Source organism: Dermacentor silvarum, chromosome 3 (genome assembly GCF_013339745.2).
Source record: "Dermacentor silvarum isolate Dsil-2018 chromosome 3, BIME_Dsil_1.4, whole genome shotgun sequence".
In the NCBI taxonomy this organism is placed as follows: domain Eukaryota; kingdom Metazoa; phylum Arthropoda; class Arachnida; order Ixodida; family Ixodidae; genus Dermacentor; species Dermacentor silvarum.
This window is the reverse complement of record NC_051156.1, coordinates 84122314-84144508: the sequence shown is the minus strand read 5'-3', so window position 1 is coordinate 84144508 and position 22195 is coordinate 84122314. Positions and strand designations below refer to the sequence as shown.

The 22195-nt window shown below is 47.9% G+C and overlaps 1 protein-coding gene across 3 annotated transcripts in view; it reads right to left on the bottom strand.

The window, feature by feature from the left end:
• Positions 1 to 770: 770 nt before the first annotated feature.
• Positions 771 to 22195, bottom strand: part of LOC119445548 (uncharacterized) — a 381600-nt gene continuing 360175 nt past the window's right edge. For all 3 annotated transcript variants that reach the window (XM_049663397.1, XM_049663398.1, XM_037709815.2), the window contains exons 2-3: positions 15300 to 15651; positions 771 to 2165 (exon numbers count right to left, since the gene is read on the bottom strand). In XM_049663397.1, coding sequence (XP_049519354.1) covers positions 1881 to 2165; positions 15300 to 15578 — 564 coding nt within the window. In that variant the 5' untranslated portion in view covers positions 15579 to 15651 and the 3' untranslated portion in view covers positions 771 to 1880. The remainder of the gene's footprint in view (positions 2166 to 15299; positions 15652 to 22195) is intronic.

Genomic DNA, 22195 nt, shown 5'->3' with positions numbered 1-22195 from the left:
CTGCAGCCCTTAAGTGAGCACGGCACAGAACGCGCGTTTGTTATCCGCCGTGCGTTCACTCCCCGTGAAAGCGCGCGTCCCTCGCGCCCTTTCACTCGCACATACAGCGTTCGGCGGCGCGCGGCGACGATTTCCTCTCCATTGACGTCATACGGAACCTCACGGCGACGGCAACGGCGACGCCGACGGCAGAAATCTGCTTTGGAGTGTCCATATAATTGCTATCGAAATAACAAGCGCCACGCACAAATAAACGCACGCTAGTCCACCGATTCCAGCACTCCACGCCGAGAGGTGGCACCTGGTGTCGCGAGTATTGGCGCGCGCCCGCAGCCTACATGCGAGGCTAAAATAATCTGGTCTAAAGACCGCACGAACATTCGCTCGGTGCTGCTGGCGTGCTTGCTCACGCCAGCGTTTTGACAGTGGTTGTCTGCGCTCATCGAGAGTGATCTATTCATGTTTGCTTGTGCGCGCTAACGTCATGCTTATTCAGTTAGTAAGCGACTGCGTCCAAGTTTATCCAGCCGATAAAACTGTTATCCTTACTCCGTATAGCTCTCTACTAATTTGACATCGGAATTGATGCTTCGCCTTTCGGACGAAACTGCTACTTTTTTATATCTTGGCTTTGGGACTGTTATCCGGAGCGTACATTCCGAAGATTGTATTCCGAAGCCCGCCTGGGGCACTTACAAATCGCGGCAACGGCACTAAAGCTTGAATGTCGGTGACAAGGTGAAGCTATAATTGCCAGGGCGAATCAGAAAGCCTTTTCCTCTATTTTTTATTAGCCAAAATAAGGTACACACAGGTAACAGTACACGCAGGTACACAGGCATTATACGTACTATTTTATGTACTCTAGACTATTTTCCCACCTAGTCCCCACACCGGTTCAGACATTTGTCCAATCGCTGAACTCACAACACCACCACCTGACGCTTCTCAAAGCGAGCCACCTTTCCCCATACGTAGGTTGTATTTCCCCATGGATTTCTATGGGCGTTTGTCCCTTGCTCCGTAGAAAACGAATCATACTTCGTTACTCGTACGCCTAGGACGTGTGAAGCACAACCGCTATCTTCAACAACTGACAGCAGCGCCATGCCGGCAGCTTCCGGCAGATAAGGCCAGGCCGGTCCAAGAAATGTCCTACCGCTGGGGATGGGGATATGTTGACTCCGCATTTACGTCGTAATCTGGCTAAAAAAATAGGGGCAAATACTTTGATTCGCCCTCGTGCATGTTGAGCAAACGTGACTTAACGCTCGCAAAATATTGCACGAGGTACGAAAAGTATTTATTCCACCTGAATGTAGCATTCACATTTATTTATCAACAGTAATGCTCACCAAACTTCTACAGACTAAATGAGTCTGAAAGGAAAACCTGCAAATCCACGAAGCTCTGCCTATGAGTGGAGTGCGATATTCACTAATCGCAATAACGGCACACTATAACGTGCGTGTGGGTGTTCTAAACAGGTATTTTATTCGCTTCAGGTGCTGCGGACATCATGACGCAATACCTCAAGAAACCTGTTAACGCCGTTCTGATACGAGGCAGGCAGCACGGAGAGTTGAGTAGGAGTTTCTAAATAGAAGTTCTGTGACTTTAGGCGACGAAAGAAGGCACACCGGCACATAGGTACATATTTCAGGATAGGTCATAGTCTCAGGTGACTAGAGAAATTTCGACGTGCAGCACACTCCAATCTTTGAGGCAGACAAGTTGGCATCCAAGTCGCCGCGTCGTTATGGAGCGGTCTCTCACGAACAAGCTGCAACATTCACACAAGAGCGTGCGATCGAAAATTTGAGACGTCAAACTCCTGATACACCTCTTTTAAAGATCATTGACGTTGTGCGGTGTTCCGCCTACTCCCGTCTGTTCCTACGTGCACTACCACCGAAGATGAGTGCACCGAACAGGCCGGCGCCCAAGACCACGACACCTGCAATGGCCGCTGGTTGTATGTAGTTGTTGACTACGGTGCGGGCGTCGAGCTCGTCAGCGGGAAACTCGATATCCAGTTCGCGCAGAAGGTCTTGGGCCCACTTCTGGCAGTTGTTGTCCGTGAGATGGTATGGGCCGTAGTCGCACATCTTCCTCATGTACTGCTCTATGCGTGCTCTTGGAATACGCCGCTTTGCAAGGTACTTCTGCAAAAGAAAGAAGTTCACGCGATCTATTGTTACGAAGTTTTTTTTTTCTTTTTCTTTCGTCACCCCAATTTAGGGGGCGAAAACCGCCGGGCGTAATTCTGACGCAAAGAGAAATCGTACAGTCATTGTGAGTAATGTTCTTAGAAAACATATAACTAAAGAAATCAGTATTTGTATGTGTAATTATTGATAACGGAGAATAATCTCGGTGAGTGTTGATAAAAGGAGCCAAGCGTTCAATGCACTGGTTTATACGCCGGAAATGCTTAAGGATGTTCTATTCCGTTCACCGATGTATGCACCCGTGGGCTAATGGCTAGGGAATCCACCTGTTGTGCTAGGGGTCCTCTGATCGAATCCTGCCGTCGAACAATTTCATTTATGATTATATATTAAAAAAGGCGTTCTTTTTATACTTTTTATTTGGAATTTATTCTTTTTTTCTTTATGGAGTGCATCGTGGTACGCGTTACGGACGGACAGACAGAACGACATACAGATTTCCTGGGTGAGTCGCATAGGAATGCTTACGGATTAACAGCACTTTTTGTCATGTTGCTCTGATATATAGTATCGCGCAATAGAAATATAAGAATGCAATGTGCAAAAGTTTAAACGGTAGGAGCATCCGAAACTATAGAGCTGATTTCACTTGCACAATGCCTGCCATGTCCGACTTTTTGCTTAATATTTTTGGTAATTAGTCACGTTGTAATAAGTATCCGTGTTCATTGCTTACTGCGCAAAATAATTTTATTCTTGGTAATTAACAACTCATCACATGTACGCCCTGACAAATACACGTTATAATTTCGTACAGTAAGGGTTTGTATTCTGGCATGAAGTATCTGGAACAGTGTAGTCAGGCTGTTTTTCTTTCGATTGTATCGTAGCTCTATCTACAGACCGTCTCCGTTTCGAAAATGGGTAGCGCACCTTCTGTAGGCATACTTCTGCCTACAGAAGGTAATGGAGAAGCTAAATATTTTATGGCCTCGCCAGAAACTGCGTGTGCGTAACTATTCGTAGCGCAACCCGTTCGACACCTTAGCTATACAGCTGTAAAACATATAACTGTGTCACAATCAGTGCCTCGTTGAAGGGGCGCGGAAACGATTTTGACCATTTTGTACAAACGTACTGACTTGTTAGGGCAGGTACTTCTGTTCGTTCAGTGACGCTTTTAAGCGCTCCTCCTAAACCACGAAATTTATTATAAGGTTTCAAAAATGTCCATCGCTATCGATCGCAGCGGTGCCGCTCCCCTGCGCTCTCAGCCGCCCATTCCTAATTGACGTGGTTAGTCCAATTGACGGCAGTTCAGCGGGCTATCCGATTGGCTACCCAGGTCAAGTCATCGGTTATTTTTTCCAACTTTATTGTGAAAATTATTGTTCGTAATAGTAGGAATGTTGGATAATCGGTTACAGAGAATACACAACGACAATTTATCACTACACCCGAGCACTTCTGGCACACAAGCAAGTGTCGTCTGCTTGCGTTACAACATTCTCCGTGTCGACGCGAGCGGCACTGTCAGTGATGGTCTTGAGTTGTCTTTTTGCGAGCACCATGGATAGCCCTGTGTTACGTTGTGGGCTGTAAATCTAGCGATCCGTGACGTACCAAGCTGCGACATGTAAGGCAACATGCGAGCGGAGTGGCTGCAGCGCATCGGACTGCCGGCTAGAGCACTGCACGGGCTCGGGCTTACCCGAAAGCCCAGGCCCGGCCCGGCCCGTGGGCCGGATCGTGTCGGGTAGGTCCGTTTTTTCACGGGCTCGGGCCGGGCTCGGGCCGGGCTCGGGCACGGAAAGTTCTTTTTGACCCGGGCCCTAGCCGGGCATTTTGACGCGGGCCCGCGCCCGGGCTCGGACTTTCTGGGGGTGTGCACGTAACGTGCAGCGAGTTATCCTCGCGCGTCTCAACTCTGAAAAAGCTGTTGCCCCGGCGCAGCTGGAAGCTAGCAGTGCTACTCCTGTGTACTTACCTTTTCTTTTTCCGCCGTATTTTGCGCTGTTTCAACGGAATGTAAAAGTCCAGAAAGACCGAAGTCACCTCAACCCAAAGGATGCCATTGTATTCCTTACCAAAATCAATGTATTTAATGCTTTAAGCGCCGTGTCAGCGCGTTCGCGACTTGCTCATTTTTCAAAAGCGAATTCATAAAACGATGACTGGTTAGATAAGATAATTCGTCAAGCAGCTGAAGTGTGGCACTGCGTCCATCTATGATTGCGCGCATGTTCTCAACCGGTCGCCTAGCCGCAGTGCATTACGATGCACCATGGAGGAACGAGAAGCTTTCTTTCTCAATTGACTCCATTACAGCACACTGTAACTCCATCCATGCGCTGAGCTCACGACCGGTAGTGGCTGCGCTTAGGCTAGAGTGTACTAGAATACGGTTGAGTGGGACGAGCGGCAAGGGAGGCGCATGCTCTGCAGTGAGGTGCCGGACATGGAAATTACTGTGGCGGCGCTGCGATAGAAGTGGATCGGGCCGCATCACGGTCGCGCCGTTGTAAACTGCTGGTGATACTCCTCGGCAGGGTCATTCGTACTACTTTGCGCGCTGGTAATTGCGTTCAGACTGCAGAAATGGTGTTCATAATTGCATATGACATGTATTTATGCCTCAAGAGTAATGATGATGTATGGTGTTTAATGGCGCAAGGGCCAGGTATGGCCAAAGAGCGCCACGCCAGTGTGTTCATGAGTTGACAATGGAGCAATGCATTGCGAAAGGTAGATGTGTCGTGGCTGTAAAAGGGCCTAAAAACAATCGCTGTAAAATGCGTAAAATATATATGTAATAAAATTATGACAATGGCTAATGAGGTGCACTATGAACACGAAAGAACAAATTGCAAGATAATGAAGATAAACGAAAATTTATCACTGATAAACTTTTCAAACAGCACTACTGCCTTGACAGACCCTTTGAAACGCAAGGGCCTGGAGGCGCGTGCTATGCAAAACTACTATCGCGGTGACATCCTCTGGAGAGAGGATGCGCTACGAAACTATTGGGCAAATAACATGCAATGCTACATCGCTCAGAAAATCGAGGACAGCTTTAGTGCTAAAGAGAGGTTTGTCGCCCAGAAACATAGCGGGATGGAGTGGGAGACAGTACCGGTACGCTAGGGGAAAGTGCCTTTTTCTCTCTGTTTCGGCTTCCCTGCACTCCACGAGGACGTGGAGCACGGTAAGCCTCTCTCCACATCTACCACAGGTTGGCACGTCATTTCCAGTTAAGAGGAAATTGTGGGTGCTGTATGTATGTGCTATTCTCAGACGAGAGAATAGGACATTTGTTCTTCGTATTTTCGTAACGGGATGCCAGGGACCTATCTGTGGCTTAACTAAGTGGAGCTTATTGTTCGTTTCGGCATCACACAAGCGCTGCCAGTGGCTTCGAAGTTTCGTTCTCAAGTAGGGCTTGAGATCGCTGGCAGGGATAGAAGCGGTAGGGTTAAGGGCTCGCGATGTAGTTGATGTGGCCATTTGATCAGCCAGAACATTGCCCTCGATGCCTCTATGGCCAGGCACCCAGCATATAATAATATGCTGGTTAGACATGTATGTCTTGCACAGAGCAGATTAGAGTTCAATAAGTACAGGGTTTGTGTGTCTATGTAGAGTCATGATGGCTTTTACGACGCTTAGGGAGTCTGTAAATATTATTGATCTTTTGAGTTTCGATTTGCCTATACTCTTCACAGCCGATAAAAGTGCTTAGGCCTCAGCCGTAAAAATGCTTGTTTCCGGGTGCAGTACATCGGACTCGGAGAACGATGGGCCGACTACTGCATAACATACCCCTGCATGTGACTTGGAAGCGTCAGTGTAAAACTGAGTGCATGAAGAGTACTTGAACTGGATTTCTAGAAAATGCATCTGGATATGTGCCTCTGGAGCGTCTTTTGTGACTTCTACAAACGAAGTATCACAACTCTAGAGTTGCCACTGCCACGGTAGCACTGGCTTTGCTGGGGCCATCAAAGTATTTTCAAGTAGTGGGATGTCCATTTCTTCACTAATTTTCCTTACACGTAATGAGAAGGGTTCTCTTGCTGTCGGCCGGTTATTAAAGAGTGTAGCACTGGTCATATCATTTACGGTTGAGAAGGACGGATGTTCCGGGTTTGAATTTGCTTTCAGGAAATAGGTGAGGCTTAAGGATGAACGTTGAATGTCAAGCGACCACACGTCCGCCTCTACATACAGGCTGGCCACAGGACTTGTCCTGAAGGCACCAGTGGCTAGGCGGATGCCTAGATGGTGTACAGGATCCAGCATCCTCAGGGTGCTTGGCGTTGCGGAATGGTACACTATGGCGCCGTAATCTAATCTTGTGAGTATGAGGCTCTTATGCAAATTCAAAAGAGACTTTGTGTCACTACCCCAAGCGGTGCAGTGACAACACTTTTAGAATATTCATTGTTTTCATGCACTTGTTCTTACATACCGTATATGTGCCATAAATGTAAGCTTTGTATCTAGAATCACACCTAAAAATTTATGTTCTGTTTTTACGGGCACCCGTTCTCCCTGCAACTCAATGTCAGGATCGGGGTGCAGACCCCTCTTTCTGGAGAACAGTACGCAGGTGGTCTTTTGTGGGTTAAGGCTAAACCCATTCTCGTCTGCCCACTTCGACACCTTGTTCAGACCAAGTTGAATCTGCCGCTCACAGACTGCAAGATTGCAGGAGGTGAAACCTATCTGTACATCATCGACGTATGTACAATAAAACATGTTTCTTGGGATATACAGACGCAAAGAACTCATTTTTATGATAGAGTGCAACTGAGCACCCCGCCCTGTGGCACTCCAGTTTCCTGCACAAATGGTCTTGATACAGCATTTCCTACACGAACACGGCAAGTGCGATTAGATAAATAACTTTCTATGACATTTAACTAACATGTTACCACGTATACCAACGTGTGAGAGGTCTCTAAGTATTCCAAAACGCCACGTGGTGTCGTAGGCTTTGTCTATATCAAGGAATACAGACAGAAAGAACTGTTTACGGACAAAAGCTTCACGAATTTGCGTCTCAATACGTATCAAATGGTCGACGGTGGATCGACCTTCTCGAAACCCGCATTGGTACGCGTCAAGCAGTTTGTTTGATTCGAGGAAATGGATTAGTCGGCGGTTTATCATTTTTTCGAACAGTTTGCAGAGGCAGCTTCTTAGTGCTATAGGGCGGTAACTCGAAGCAGACGATGGGTCCTTGCCCTGTTTCAATATAGGAACGACAATGGCCTCTTTCCAGGCAGAGGGGATCTCGCCGAAGGTCCATATAGCATTGTATAGGGAGGGGAGAGTTTTCTTTGTTTCATGGGGAAGGTGTTTCAGCATTTGATAAGCTATGCCGCCAGAGCCTGGGGCAGACTTATTGCAACAACTAAGTGATGCATACAGCTCAGCAATGCAGAAAGGCTGGTTGTATGCCTCGTCTCCGGTACATTTTCTTTCTAGTTTCTGTTTTTCTATTGCAGCCTTGTGCCTTTTAAATGTTTGGGAATAATGAGATGAGCTGGACACACTTTCAAAATGTGCTCCCAGGCAGTTAGCTTGGTCTTCCACACTGTCGCCTTGTGTGTTTACCAACGGGAGTGAATAAGTTTGTAGCCCTTTTATTTACTTTCTTCCAGACTCTGCCCTCGTCTGTATATGAGTTGATGCCTGATAAAAACTTCTCCCAACTCTCTCTCCTGCCTTGTCGGCGCGTTCTTCTGCCCTCCGATTTTATTTTCTTAAAATTAACGAGATTCTCCGCAGTTGGGGAGTCGCGTAGCAACCCCCACGCTTTATTCTGTTTCCTACGAGCCTTCCGACATTCGTCGTTCCACCATGGGACACGGCGTTTTTAGGTCGCGCCAATCATTTCTGGTATACACTCAGAAGCGGCACCCAGGCGCGGATCCAGGGGGGATGTCCGGATGTCCTGACCGCCCCCCCCCCCTCAGATTTGTGCAACGCCCCCTCGCTGACAGGAGGATGGCCCCTGTCGCAAAAAAATATGGCCACACCAGCATTCTTCAAAAGCATTATTCTCGAGTACCAGTGATATCAGCCATGTAGAAGTAAAGCTAGCTCGCTCACAACCTTAGTTGTATTCCGTCGGGGTGTGGTGTCGCGAAGTTGCCCTACTTATTTTTTCTCACGAACACCTTGGACCTCCTGGCGCCGGCGGTGCCTTACCCGTCCCGTCGGTGGCGTCGAATGAACGAGGGGACGTCCCTTTTGCCAAGCACGCCGATGTCCGTGCGAGCGCCTTCGCGCCTGATCAACTTAGTTGCCCCTTGAGGTGTCATCGGTTGCCTCATTGGCTGTCATCGGTTCCGCGACCAACCTCCTTAATGAAAGAGATCACTTGCTGAAGTGTTAATATACAGGGTTTGTCCGAAAAGTAATGTCAGTGATTACACTGTGAAGAGACTATACGTCGCAGCGCACTAAGACCAGTTGGGGTTGGTGGAGGGGGAAGTTAGCTTACGCACGCGCGGTCGCTCAGTCGTCTGTGACCATCTGGAGAGTAAGGACAAGGTTTTTCGTCAACTCATTTTCATTTACCGTGCAAGCCGTAATGCAGCACTCGTTTGAAAGGATTGCCATCGAGTTTTGTGTGAAACTCGGCAAGTCTGCAGTGGAAACTTTTCCTATGATAAAGACAGCTTTTGGTGATAATTGTTTGTCAGAACGTGAAATTTACCGGAGGCACAAGGTCTTTTTAGAAGGTTGTGAAGAGGTCAGCGATGAAGCCTGCGCTGTACCGCCGTCAACGACCATCACCGACGAAAATGTGACGCGCGCGAGAGATCTTCTATACTCACACCCTCGTTTGAGTGTCCGTTTAGTGGCACAGACAGTAAACATTCCAAAAAGTACCCTTCGCGAGATTTTGACGAATAATTTTCAGATGCGAAAAGTGTGCTGCGAAGATCTTGTGCAAAATGTTAATGGACGACCAACAATCGAGCCGAGTTGAAACGTGCCAGGAGGTTTGGGACTTCCAGTGACCCCCACGTTTTGGACAATGTCATCACAGTTGACAAGACTTGGGTATTTGAATACGACCCCAAAACAAAAAGGCAAAGTACCAAGTGGCACAGCTTGGCGTCCCCTCGCCCCAAGAAGGCCAGAATTAGCAAGTCAAAGGTCAAGACCATGCTGATTGTGTTCTTTGACATCAGTGGCCTTGTCCACCATGAGTTTCTACCCCATGGAACAACCGTGACCGCCAAATTCTACGTAAAAGTGCTCAAGCGACTCAAACGAAGGATTCATCGCACCCGGCTGGATTCTCATCGCACCGATTTGAATTTTCACCATGACGACGCACCATGCAGCCTGCACCGCCTTCCTTGTGTCCCGCTTCCTGGCCGATTGAAAGATGCCAACGGTTCCCCAGCCACCCTACAGTCCTGACGTGGCTCTCCCAGGCTTCTTCTTCTTTCTGCGCTTGAAAATTCCGATGAAAGGAGATCATTTCGCGACAGTTGGCAAAGTCGAAAAGGCTTGCACAAAGACTCTAAAGGACATTCCTAAGGAGGCCTACCGTGACGCCTTCGATGGTTGGAAATCTCGCTAGAAGCAATGTAACGACGAAACATTTTATTGTGTTGTACCGATCTGATCAATAATTTCTTTTTAATCGACTCACTGACATTACTTTTCGGACAAACCCTGTATAAATAATAACTAACAGCTAAACTAAGAATTACGCATGGGCAACTTTTTTTAACTGTAGCCCTCATTGTGAGCACAGTTACACGTTGACAATATCCAGTACGAGCACAGTTCCGTTCGTACGCTACAAGTTTTTCATTGTAACTTCGCAGTTTTATTACCGTACATTAAGCATAGTAGGGTCAAAGCCGCCGCAATTGTTTATCTGAGTGGGCGTTCTCGCGGAGCGGGGCTAAGTCGCGAGCAGCGGCTGCGAAGTGGGGGAGCGTGACGTCAGCGGCCAACGCCGGCGTGCAGGCCAAGGATGGCGTCACGTGGTTAGAGAAACGGGAGCAGATGCGCGCCTTGTGTAAACGAATGGCGTAGCGTGGGAAACAAAACATGAAGACGCTGGCTCGCGCTCTCGGCTACTACACCATATCGTTCTTCTTGTAGGTGGTGTCGTGAGTCTTCATACGCGGTGATTCGCATATCGTAAACAACCAGCGTAGTGGTTGCCGCGTTGGAGCTTCAAAGCAAACGAAGGTGTCTCAGCCGAACACAAAGAATCTGCTTAAGGAAAACAAGGTGTCCCAACAGAACTCCAAAGATGGACCCGTGCTTACGCATTTATAACGAACCTGCAACATATCATCCCAAATTTTATTTTAAGAAACAATACAGGCTAGATATACCGGGTGTTCAAATTGAGCTTTATGGTTTTCTGAAATTTAGGCACTGAGAGGCACGTGAAGACCACCTGCGCACATAATTTATGCGGCCAGGGGGACACAAAGTGAGATGATAATTATCGCTCTCAGCAGCCGAATTGACTATAATTCAATAATTAACTTATTGACTGCAGTAAGAAACACGATTGCCTCTAAGTTTTCATTACAAACATACCCACTTACTGCAGTCGACAAAAAATAATTGTTCAATTTTGGTTAATTGGGCTGCTCACAGCGATTATTATCATCTCACTTTGTGCCCACCTGGCTACATAACTTACTTGCACAGGTGGTCTTCGCGTGCCTCCCAGTGCCTAATTTTAAGAAAAAACATAAAGCTTAGTTTTGAACACCCTGTATTATCAGGCACAGCCGCCAAGCACATGGCTGTATTGGGTAACGTCCTTTTCCTATAAGCTCGGAGAAACCGATATCTGGCTTCGCTACAGGTCTTCCTCTTTCTGGGGTTTTACATGCCAAAACCAGTTCTGATTATGAGGCACGCTGTAGTGGAAGGCTCCGGATTAATTTTGATCACCTGGGGTTCTTTAACGTGCACTACAAAGCAAGCACACCGGCCTTTTTTGCATTTCGCCTGCTTCGAAATGCGGCCGCCATGGCCGGGATTCGATCCCGCGATCTCGTGCTCAGCAGCGCAACGCCTGAGCTGACTGAGCCACCACGGTGGGCTACAGGTGTTGCTCTAGACGTATAAAACATGGGTTTATCGTGAGTAGAAACGGTGAATTTCGGTAAATAAGAAAGGCTACTATCATCATCATCATCATCATTGAAAGCTGACCCCCCCCTCAGAAAAAACCTGGATCCGCCCCTGGCGGCACCGATTATGAAAGATATAAAATACTCAACAGCAGCATCAATTCCCAGCGAAGATATGTCAGGCCACGAGATACCACTTGTAAGAGTTTGGAATTTCTCCCAATCTGCCGTATCAAACTTCCATCGGGGAGCCTGTGGTGAAGGTTCGTTTTGTAGTGGTGATCTCAGCAGTATGGGGAAGTGGTCGCTCCCGTAAGGATTTTTTATAACTTCCCATTTAAGTTCTGGAAATATAGACGGGGAAGCTACACTGAGATCAATGGAAGAAAATGTTTTGTTTGCGAGATTGTAGTAGGTGGGTTCCTTCTTATTCAGGAGACACGCACCAGAGGAGAAAAGAAATTGTTCGATTAGGCGTCCTCGCGCATCGATACGCGTGTCGCCCCACAAGCTGCTGTGTGCATTGAAATCGCCAAGAACGAGGTAAGGTTCTGGTAATTCATATATAAATGACTGAAATGCATGCTTGTGTAAATGATAATGTGGGGGTATGTAGAGCGAGCAAATGGTTACGAGTTTACCAAGAAGTACAGCACGAACGGCTACTGCCTCAAGTGCCGTATTCAGTGGAAGTTGCTGACAGGCTACACTTCTGTCGAGTATGATGGCCACACCACCAGATGATGCGGCAGAAGCCTCGCGATCTTTTCGGAAAACAATATTCTGACGTAGGAAGTTGGTGTTCCTGGAGTTTAGGTGTGTTTCTTGAACACACAGCACCTTTGGATTAAATTTATTGATAAGTTCTTGGATGTCATCTAGGTTGTGGAGTAGTCCCCTAACATTCCACTGGATTATTGTGTTCATGTTAGAGGAAAATAAAAGGTGCTGTGTGTCTCAAGGGAAGTGTACAGCCTATTTTACAGAGCCTTTTCCAGGCGCTGTAACTGGTGTCTTGTCTTTTTTGGAGCGTTCTTGGGAGAGTCGTCTCTCCCTAGGCACTCCGTGTGCCGTCTGAGAAGGAGTTGTGTCCATTGCCTCTTGCGAGGCGTTGGACACTCGCTCTAGCGAGCGATGAGTACGTCGGTTTGGCTTCGCCTCGGAAGACGAAGCCTTTGTCCCCACCAGTGCGGAGGTTGACGGTACTTCCTTAGCCTCCGTGCTATCCTGGCTGCTGCCAGAGCTAGCAGAGGCCACTGGTGTGGCCAAGTTCGGTGATGGCAAGGCAGCCTTGGCTGCTCCCACCATAGGGGCTGCTGCCACAGCCGGCGGCTCGCTGCGCGCAGGCCGGGCAGGTGGCGGAAGCCGGTGCGACGCTGCCCCCTGACGCGTCGCCTCGGCATATGTTGTGTTGTGGAATGGCAAGCACCTTTTACGTGCTTCCTTGAACGAGATGTTCTCACGCACTTTGAGAGTGATAATTTCTTTTTCTTTTTTCCAGTTGGGACAGGATCTGGAGTAAGCTGGATGTTCACCATCACAGTTTACACAGTGAGGGTGTCGCTTCACAGTTATCTGATGCGTGACCTTGGGTTCCACATTTCGCACATGTCAGTCTACCACAGCAGCTCTGCGAGCCATGGCCAAATCTTTGACATTGGAAGCATCTTCTGGGATTAGGAATGTATGGCCTGACAGCTATCTTCGTATATCCGGTCTCTATGGTTTGTGGCAGATCGCAAGTGGCAAAGGTCAGGATGAGGTGTTTTGTGGGAATTTCTTTATTGTCTCTTCTGATAACGATGCGCTGTACGTTTGTTACGTTTTGTTCTTTCCAGCCTTCCAATAGTTCGGTTTCAGACAAGTCGATGAGATCTGCATCAGACACTACTCCACGTGCTGTGTTCATAGACCGATGCGGTGAAACGGTAATAGGTATGTCGCCAAATGCCACAAGCTTGTTTATTTTACTGTGCTGTTCTTTATCACGGATCTCAAAGAGGAGGTCCCCACTCGCCATTTTGGTAACCTTATAACCAGGGCCAAGGGCTTCAGTCAGGCCTTTTGCGACTAGAAAATGTGATACGGTTCTAGCTGGTTTTTCTGTTTTTTCGCTGTGAACAACTTGGAAACGGGGAAAGATTTCTCTCGGTTTGAATAGGCTTATTAGTTCTTCGGTGCGTCCCCTCTTGTGAGGGTGACGATCAAGTAAACGGGGAAATGCAGGCGTTCCCATATTATTTTCGTTTATTTCGGCGGCAATGGCGGCCACCCACCACGCAGCCCAACTAGGTCCGGGACGCTGCAGCACTTAACATGTAAGGCTGCAGACGCCAGCCGTGCATTGCTGCTATAACCCAATATAAAATACCCAAGAGAGGGCACATACACAGGGTAAAGCCAAGCCACCTATGAAAATGTAGAAGTAACAGAAGAGAGGAGATGATAGGATAGTAAAGCCTCAAGAATAAAGTCCTTTCATTCTTTTCTTTATTTTATTTTTTTGAATGCCGCTGGGTGGTCTTTTTAGGTCTCGGGCTGGGTTCGGGCCGGTTTCGAGCCGGGCTGGGCCGGGCTCGGGCCTTATGTAATGGGGTGGCGGGCCGGGCCGGGCGGGTAACGTAGATTACTTCCGGGCCCGGGCCGCGCCCGGGTCGCGCCATAAAACTTTTGGTCGGGTTCGGGCGGACAGCCCAACGTAAAAACGGGCCCGGGCCGAAAAAATCGGCCCGTGCAGTGCTCTACTACCGGCATCCTATCGGCACCAGGATCTACGCGTTTGCGGCCGTCACTGGACGCCGGAGGATTACTGCCACAATAAAGACGTTTAGCGTGTCCGGTATTCGGGTAAATTCAAGCGCAAGTGGAGTGACCATTTTAGCGGATGAGCGGAGGCGCGAACTTGAACGACCTGCACGGTGCAGCCACCTGATAGCACAGAGCTCAACCAGAAAAACACATATTTATTATAGCATTAACGAAGGGTATCCTACTTTGCTGCTAGTTTAAATTTATCACAGGAGCGTAATCGTGAACACGTTGTCTTTTCAAACGTTTGAAGTGTTTAACACTTGGTTATGGCAATTGTAGCTCTGTGTTTGGGTGGGTAAGCTCTGCGCCACCAGGTGGCTACACCGTGCGGGCCGCTCACGTTTACTCTACAGCCCCTTCATCGTAGCGACAGTAGTATGCAGGGGCTGTAGTTTAAGTCTCCGCCCGTCAGTCAAAACGCCAAGCTCACCTGCGGTTACCGGAATAGCGGACACACTCCATGATGCGACAGAACGCTCGCTACGCACGTTGCTTGGATAGCCCTCGCTGAGCATTGATGGCCAGACGGCTAGCGGAGAGGTTGGACAAGCTTCGCGCGCTGTTTCTATGACGACCGGAAGTAGACAACGTGATGTCACATCATGACGCAGAGCCAGCGAAGGCAGAGCTTAGCCCCGATCACTCGGCGAACGAGCTGAGGGGAAAAACATGGCTAGGGAGGGGGGTAACTTGTAATCGTCCGTAGCTCTCTTAATCTGAGACGCTTCTCAAATTGTGGCGCGAATGTTTTACTGTAGCTGTACCCAATGCGTCTACAACATTTGTCCACTGTATATGAAGGACCCTTTAAGGCTTGTGAAAGCCGAAGATTCACAGAACTGGTAAATATCCAAAAACAGTCGGAATCATGATTGTATCATTTATCAAATGGCGAATCGAAACAACGATGCAACTTGGCCTATTCTGAGCGCTAGGAGAATCCCTAACTATGGAAGTGATTGGTCTTGCGCCATGTTTCTAATGCCAAACTTTAGTTTCAATATTTTCGTTAACGCTGACCTATTATTAAGAGTTCCGTTTCATTGCTGACTAAGCAAAATAATTGTATTCCTGCTAATAAGCAAGCAACTATCGATATGGACCTCATATTAGAGAGAGACAGTTCTGCAATAATATTTTGTGGGTTTCTAGCTCAACTATTCTAGCCGATCACATTTACCTTGTGTTCGTAGTTTTGTAGCACGGCCCTCTTCTTCCACGAGGTCCGTCCCGTGAGCTCTCCCAAATGGTCCATGTCGGCGTCGCAGATGAGCACCTCCTCTTCGCCGTAGTCAAACACCAGCATCCAGTGCTTCTCCCACGTGTTTCCGCACACCGACCGCGATGAAGAGGCAAACAGCGAGAGGGCGTTGACAGCGCCATTCATGGAGTTCCCCTGCTGAAGTGGCGCACTGCAGAGGTAGACTTCGCACCAGTCCGAATACACAAAACCCGACATGCCTGTTTTCGTCGCCTTCTTCGTCGTCCCCGCAGTAGCTCAGTGACCACTCTGTAGCGCAGCTGGCACCTACCTGCAGACAGATGCAACCGAGAAGCCCGGATGGTTTTATGCTGTAGAAGCGACGGCGAACGTTGCACTGAGTTCTAAAAACACGTGCGCTGCACAAAATAAACGGCTGCTCGGCTGGCAAAGAGGTGCCGTCTTTCTAGATAACACAGTAGTGGGGCTACTATCAGCAACTGCGCCTGTCTCGACGTGGTAGTGGTGCTATCATAAGCGTGGCAGTGGTGCTATCATAAGCGTCCCTCTCTCCCACTTTTTTTTTGTGGTATTTCCTCTTATTTAAACGCTGTATAGAAGTCTAGAGCACACTAGCTTAGCTCGAGGTTTCTGCTTTCCTCTATAATAAATACATCTCTCTTTCATCTGTGATTACAAAGCGTCGAATGAAATCACAATGTTTTACCTACGGTGCCCCAGTCGCATTCCTGAAATTGAGCGAAATATATTGCTGAGGAATCGAGCATGAAGCCCTGATTGTGCCGGAAAGCGCGAAGAACAGGAATGCCGTAAAACTGAAACCTAGACGAATTCGCATAAATTCATCTTCAGAACAAAGCGTCAACACACTAATGGCGAATAAAAGGACATATAGAAAGGAATTCAATAAGAGTGGACACTCCCATAGAGCCCAGCGGCTGAATTGACGGCAGCGTGCCAGCGGGCGGCATCAATCACTTCCGTTTTCGGTTTTGGGCGCGCGCATTTTCAGGGCTAGCTAGCACGCCGGCCGCGCTTTTTTCTTTTTTTTTTCTTTTTTTTTGCCCGAACGCGCACGGTCTTCGTGCGGAATCGGTTTATTATTTGGTAACTATGATTGCGTACGATCTTTTCAAGTGCCATCGAATCTGTGCCACGTGCAATTTCACAAATAGACGCAAGACTCTTTTTGAAATGAGGAAATATTTATTTTGCTCTATATACTCGTTCCGCGCTTTTTCTGCATTCATCCAACGTTGCGACCCAAGGTAAGCCGTAGTTCCCGTATGAAGCTCCACCGGACGGCATCTGCTGAAAAAAAAGTAAATTACAAGCATGTTATATTTATAAGCACGTAACAGCATGTTACAAGCATGTGTCACTTGGTATTTAGATGTAGGAATACTGCGTGTAGAGGCGGAACGTGTGAAAGCGGTGAATGGGTGGCATTACAAACAAAAGCAATTCGCTTTTACATGCATGGCGTAGAAAATACCCGGCTCCTCCCAAACAATACCATAAAATATGAAAACACCTGATTTCCAGGCATTCCCACATTTCCGGGCATTATTTCCTGCACTTTAGCAGCACAAGTACACGGGTGACTTCGCGTTTCCAAAATTTGGCCTCGGGCGACACGACGCTACACTGCATGCACAGAGACGGACGCAACAGAGGCTCCCAGCCGGACCATACTAGACGTTCGCAGAATGCCTTCTACTCGCACTCAAGACAAATGCATGAGTGTAAAGACGGTTTTCAGTCCTTTACAAGAAGAATTTTCGAAATACAAGTTTCTGATATGTTCCTCGGCGTTATTTTTCGCGCGTTCTGCCGGCGCTAGCAACACACTCACATGTTATCACTCTTGGTAATCGCCCATCGCGTTTTCGACAGACGTGAGTACCGAAAGAAGGTATGTGTTGTTGCGGGGCCACAAAAAACGTCACAAACTTGTCCCTCTATTATTCACCAAACGCCAAACTTTGTCACCACTCCGAGCTGCTTATCGCTAACTGCGCCACAGCGCGCTGTGCGGCCAGCGTGCCTCAAAAGCTAGTACCCCAAAAAGTTAAGAAATTACTTTTCAGTAATGTCTGGCGTCAGAGAAAGCGGCACGAACTTCTCCTAGAAAGAAGCACTAGACTACGCACCACGGCCAAGTTTGTTCTCGCTAACTGCGTCACAGCGCCCTGTGGGGCCAGTGTGCCTCAACAGAGCCGAAATAAGTTACAATAATCCCCTAGGAAGCGTCGGAAACATGTCCCAGCATGATTCATTAACTGAAATTAACTGCGCCAGGACGGCCAAGCTGTTTTTCGCTAACTGCGTATTAAGTCTCGGTCCCGTGCCGTAAGCCTAATTTCGTCGTAGACTGTGAAACAAAATTTCTCACCTTGCCGTAGTCCAACAGTGCAGTGTTGTCTTGTCCCAGTGCAGAAGGAACGCAAGAATACGCGGGGAGCTCAAGTAACCAGGCTACATAAAAAAAGGAGACAGACGGGTCGCCGCGGGCGAGCGCGCAAACGCGCGGGCAGAGCCGCGCCCTCACTCGCCTCGGGGGAGTGTCTGGCCATAGCCTCCTATATGGTCTCGCGGATGACGCATGCATCTGGCGCGTCATTGGCCTGTCGCTAGGTAAGGCAAGAAAAATAAGTCGCAAAGTTTACGTTCATTTATACGCAAAACATTTCAGTTTTCGCGGCAAAGAATTAAAAAAATCAATCACTGTCTGTGAACTTAATTTCACTTTCCTTTTTTCGATGCTCGGGGCAGCTAACGTTCGCAATCAATACTATAGCGTGACGTGTGGTGACGTGTTGCCTGTTGCCACTTTTTGCCGAGGGTCCTCTCTTGTTGAATTTATTTCTTTATGAAAAGGAGACTAACACGGAAGTCCCGCGCTTCTTGACGCTTTGCCCTAAAGAATAATGCAATATCAAATTCATTTTCTTGCGCGCGAATTACTACCGTCATGGTCAACGGAATGCTTGATTACAAACCGCGTGAACTATGTACTATCCTGAGCTTTCTGAGCATGAACAAGCACGTACAGTCGCAATCTTTTTGAGGCTGAACACGGGAACGCGTGGCCTTCTGAGCTCACAGCGCGGTTCAGCGTCGGCAACGAGGAGCATTGCTCATGCGCAGTGTGTCCGGCGTGCACAAATTCTTCCGCCGCGCGCATTGCGTCACGCAAGCAAGTGCGTGTCGTCTGCTGCGCGCGTACCGCAATAAGGTAGCCGTACGGTTCGGAATTGGCGACGATGTTGAACTTCTCATTATGCTCCCTACGATGCATCAATAAACTTGAAAATATATGTCATGTTTTGTGGGCGTTCTCAAGATCATTGTTGATCTGTAACCAGGCCACGCATGTTCATGACACTTGTGGGCGTATTTAACAAGGGCTTGCGTCTTTGAGGAGCGTATATACAGGGTGTTTCAGTGAACACTTTCAAAATTTATTTAAGGTTGCCTGTGGCAGATAGCCCAATTCTAGTTACTGAGCTGGTCTACTCGAAGAGGCGGACATTACTTGCACAAAAAATTGAAATGCATAATCGACTAATTAACAAAAATTCACTAATTAAGTGTTTAACTAATTAACTGATGGCCCATATTGCAATTTACAAATTGTAGCCGTGGGGTTCGCAAAGCGGATCCACTTAGAATTAATTCGCGGTATGACACCAGTTTCGAGATATGAATTCCCGAACTTTGCAGAGAAATGCATTGGCGTTCGAGTTAATTTTGTACTTCAATGCAAAAAGCGACGTTTTGTTAAGAATCTAACTGGAACGCCAATGCATTTCTCCGCAAAGTTCGGGAATTAATATCTCGAAACTAATGTCATCGCCAGAATTCGTTCCAAGTGGATCCGCCTTGCGAACTCCACGGCTACAATTTGTAAATTGCAATATGGGCCATCAGGTAATTAGTTAAAACCTAATTACTGAATTTATGCTAATTATTCGATTATGCATTTCAATTTTTTGTGCAAGTAATGTCCGCCTCTTCGAGTAGACCAGCTCATGAACTAGAATTGTGCTATCTGCCACAGGCAACCTTTAAGAATTTTTGAAAGTGTTCGCAGAAACACCCAGTATATTCTTGCACATTAGCGCATCTGTCAGAGCAGCAACTGGATTTGAGCATGGCCCGCGTTCCCGAAGAAGAGAGGTGGAAAATCGTACGATATTCGCTCAAGGGATATTCACAGCGCTCCATCGGTGCTCTCGTGCACAGGCCGCTAAAGACCGTCAACAGGATTATTCAGGCATTAAGCAAGGAAGGCCGACTCTGTGATGCCCCACACAGGCGTCGACCAAAGGCAACGACGGAGGATGAAGACGCGCTTATGGTAGCTGCTGTCGTCGAGAACCCGTTCCAGTCCGCGAGGCAAGTGTGGGAGCAGCTAGATGTGGACGCTTCCCTTGCAACGGTCCGGCGACGCCTCCGAAGTGCTGGACTGCGAAATTCTGTAGCTGCACGAAAGCCAGTCGTCACTGCTTCGAACAAGAAGTCACTTCTCCAGTTTGCCGAAGCACACGCCTCATGGATGGCAGATGACTGAGGCCGAGTGATCTTCTCGGATGATTCGACTTTTACAGCTCGCCAAGACCAACGGATGCGAGTTTGGCGAACCAGAGGCACACTGTAAGAAACTTTTCTTAATGCACGTTTGATTTTGCGAAGGATGGTCAAAAATACGATTTCCATGCAGTTACGAGCCAGCCAGTGTGCAGGGAGTTGCCGCGAGTGGCCGAAACTGAGTGAACATGTGGGGCGCGGTATCAAGGCATGGTCTCGGGCCTCTGCTTCGCATAGAAGGTGCCCTTACATCGCAGCGATACTGCACAGAAATTTTGGACAATGTGTTGCTGCCCTACGCCCACAGCGTCTTTCCCGCTGCAGACTTTATATTTCAACATGACATGGTGTCGGTTCACATGGCAAAAGTCGTCAAGGAACATATAGAAAATCGCAGAATCAGCATGCTGTCCTGGCCGGCCAAAGGCGCTGACATGAACATCTGCGATGATATATGGGGGTACATCAAAGCAGCCATGGTGCGAAAACCTGTCCACCCGACGACTGGGGACGAGCTGTCGGCAGCCGTTCGACAAGAATGGGAAGACCTTCGAGCGCATCATGACTTCGTGCCAGCGCTGTACGCGTCACTGCCCTCTAGGATGGCAGCAGCATTTCCGCAGAGGGTTGTACGACAAAATACTAACATTATCAAAGAGAAAATTATTCCTGCTTACTAATACTACTTCTAAACTTATCAATCTTTTGTTCAACTTGCACCAAATAAAAGTTCGGATGTTTGTGCTTCCTTGCCTGTTCGTTGCACGATAAGAACACAGCAGAAGGAAAACTAAACAAAGTGAAAAGTTGAAGTAATTACAATAACGCCAAGCATAAGAAGCACAACGTTCTCAATTAAAAGAATCAAAATCGTGGTTTCTGTCATAATTTGGTTTCTATTGAGGGGAAAAACGGCTAGCAGACGACACACGCGCGCTACGATGACGTAATGCGCACGAAAGGAGCCTACCCTACCGAGCATGCGCGCAGGTATTGCGGCTGCCGTCTGACGGCGCTGGTAATATAGAAAGCCACGCGCTCCCGTGTTCACCCTCAAAAAGATTGCGACTGTACATTGAGTACTATCAGCGCATTCTAGGGTGGCGCCGAAAAGTGTTGCGTATGCTCAGTGCGTACAGTGTAAGAGAATCATTAAAGCGAAGCTTTCTTTGCCTCACTGATTCGTCCGTGAGCGCCGAAAACACACTGCAGGAAAGCCCAACTTACACAATGGAACTATCTGCGCATCTGCGCTCACAATAGAGAACGGCGCACGACATACGTATCATAGAACACCCCAGTTTACATTTGCAGTGGTACCGATAGGGACAATGGGAACCGCAACGCCACGCTACCCACACGAACTGTATATATCTGCATTGCATTACGCGCGTCACGCGAATTTTTCCTGGCCGTCAGCCATGGGTAGGTCGCGGCTGCAGTGCACGGCGGAAGTGCCTGCCGCACGCGAACGTAAGCGCAAACGTGCCCGTAAGGCGGATCCCATGTATCGGCAATGGCAGGGCCTCTGATCATTTACCAGTGATCCCAAGCCAATACTGGGCAAGTGTGGAGTCGTCCGTGAGTGTAACCAACGGCTACATGATCTAAAATAAAGGCTATGCAACTTAACGAAATTTGTCTTAATTCAACTTCAACGTAGAAAAAAAAAACAATCCTAAACAAGAAATCAAATCACATATGCATCGCATCGGGCCGCTCAGCATTTCTTGGGTGCGTTGCGTGGTCGTTCGCTTTGGACTTTGATTCAGTCAGCATGGGAGAAAGCTTCGCGTTCAACCATCTTTCTTTACGAAGATGCTTTGATTTTTACTTCGGGCGTCAGACGTCTTCTACGCTGCGTTGTTATACGGCCGCCCAACGAAGCGTTAAAAGCGCATGAGAAGTGCATAAGAGAAGCGTATGGTGAAACATTAGTTTACTTTGGCACTAAATATATAGTAGGCATGAGCACATGTTTACGAAGAGGGAGAAACGCTAACGGTGGACGCAAACACAGTGCCTGGTTCAATTTACTCCCTTATAGAATGACAGCAGTGGCTTCGGTTAGAAGATCACAGCCTCTAAATGGTGAATGCTGAACTGTACCACCAGTGCATAATATAGTCAATGTGACAATTTACAGGCCTCCTACCATGACTGCGTCTACAAAGAAGCGATATTTCTTAATTTTTGGTTGAAATATTGCTCGAAATTCTGAACGGCATTTCTCTTCCATTTGTAATTATCGGATAGATGAA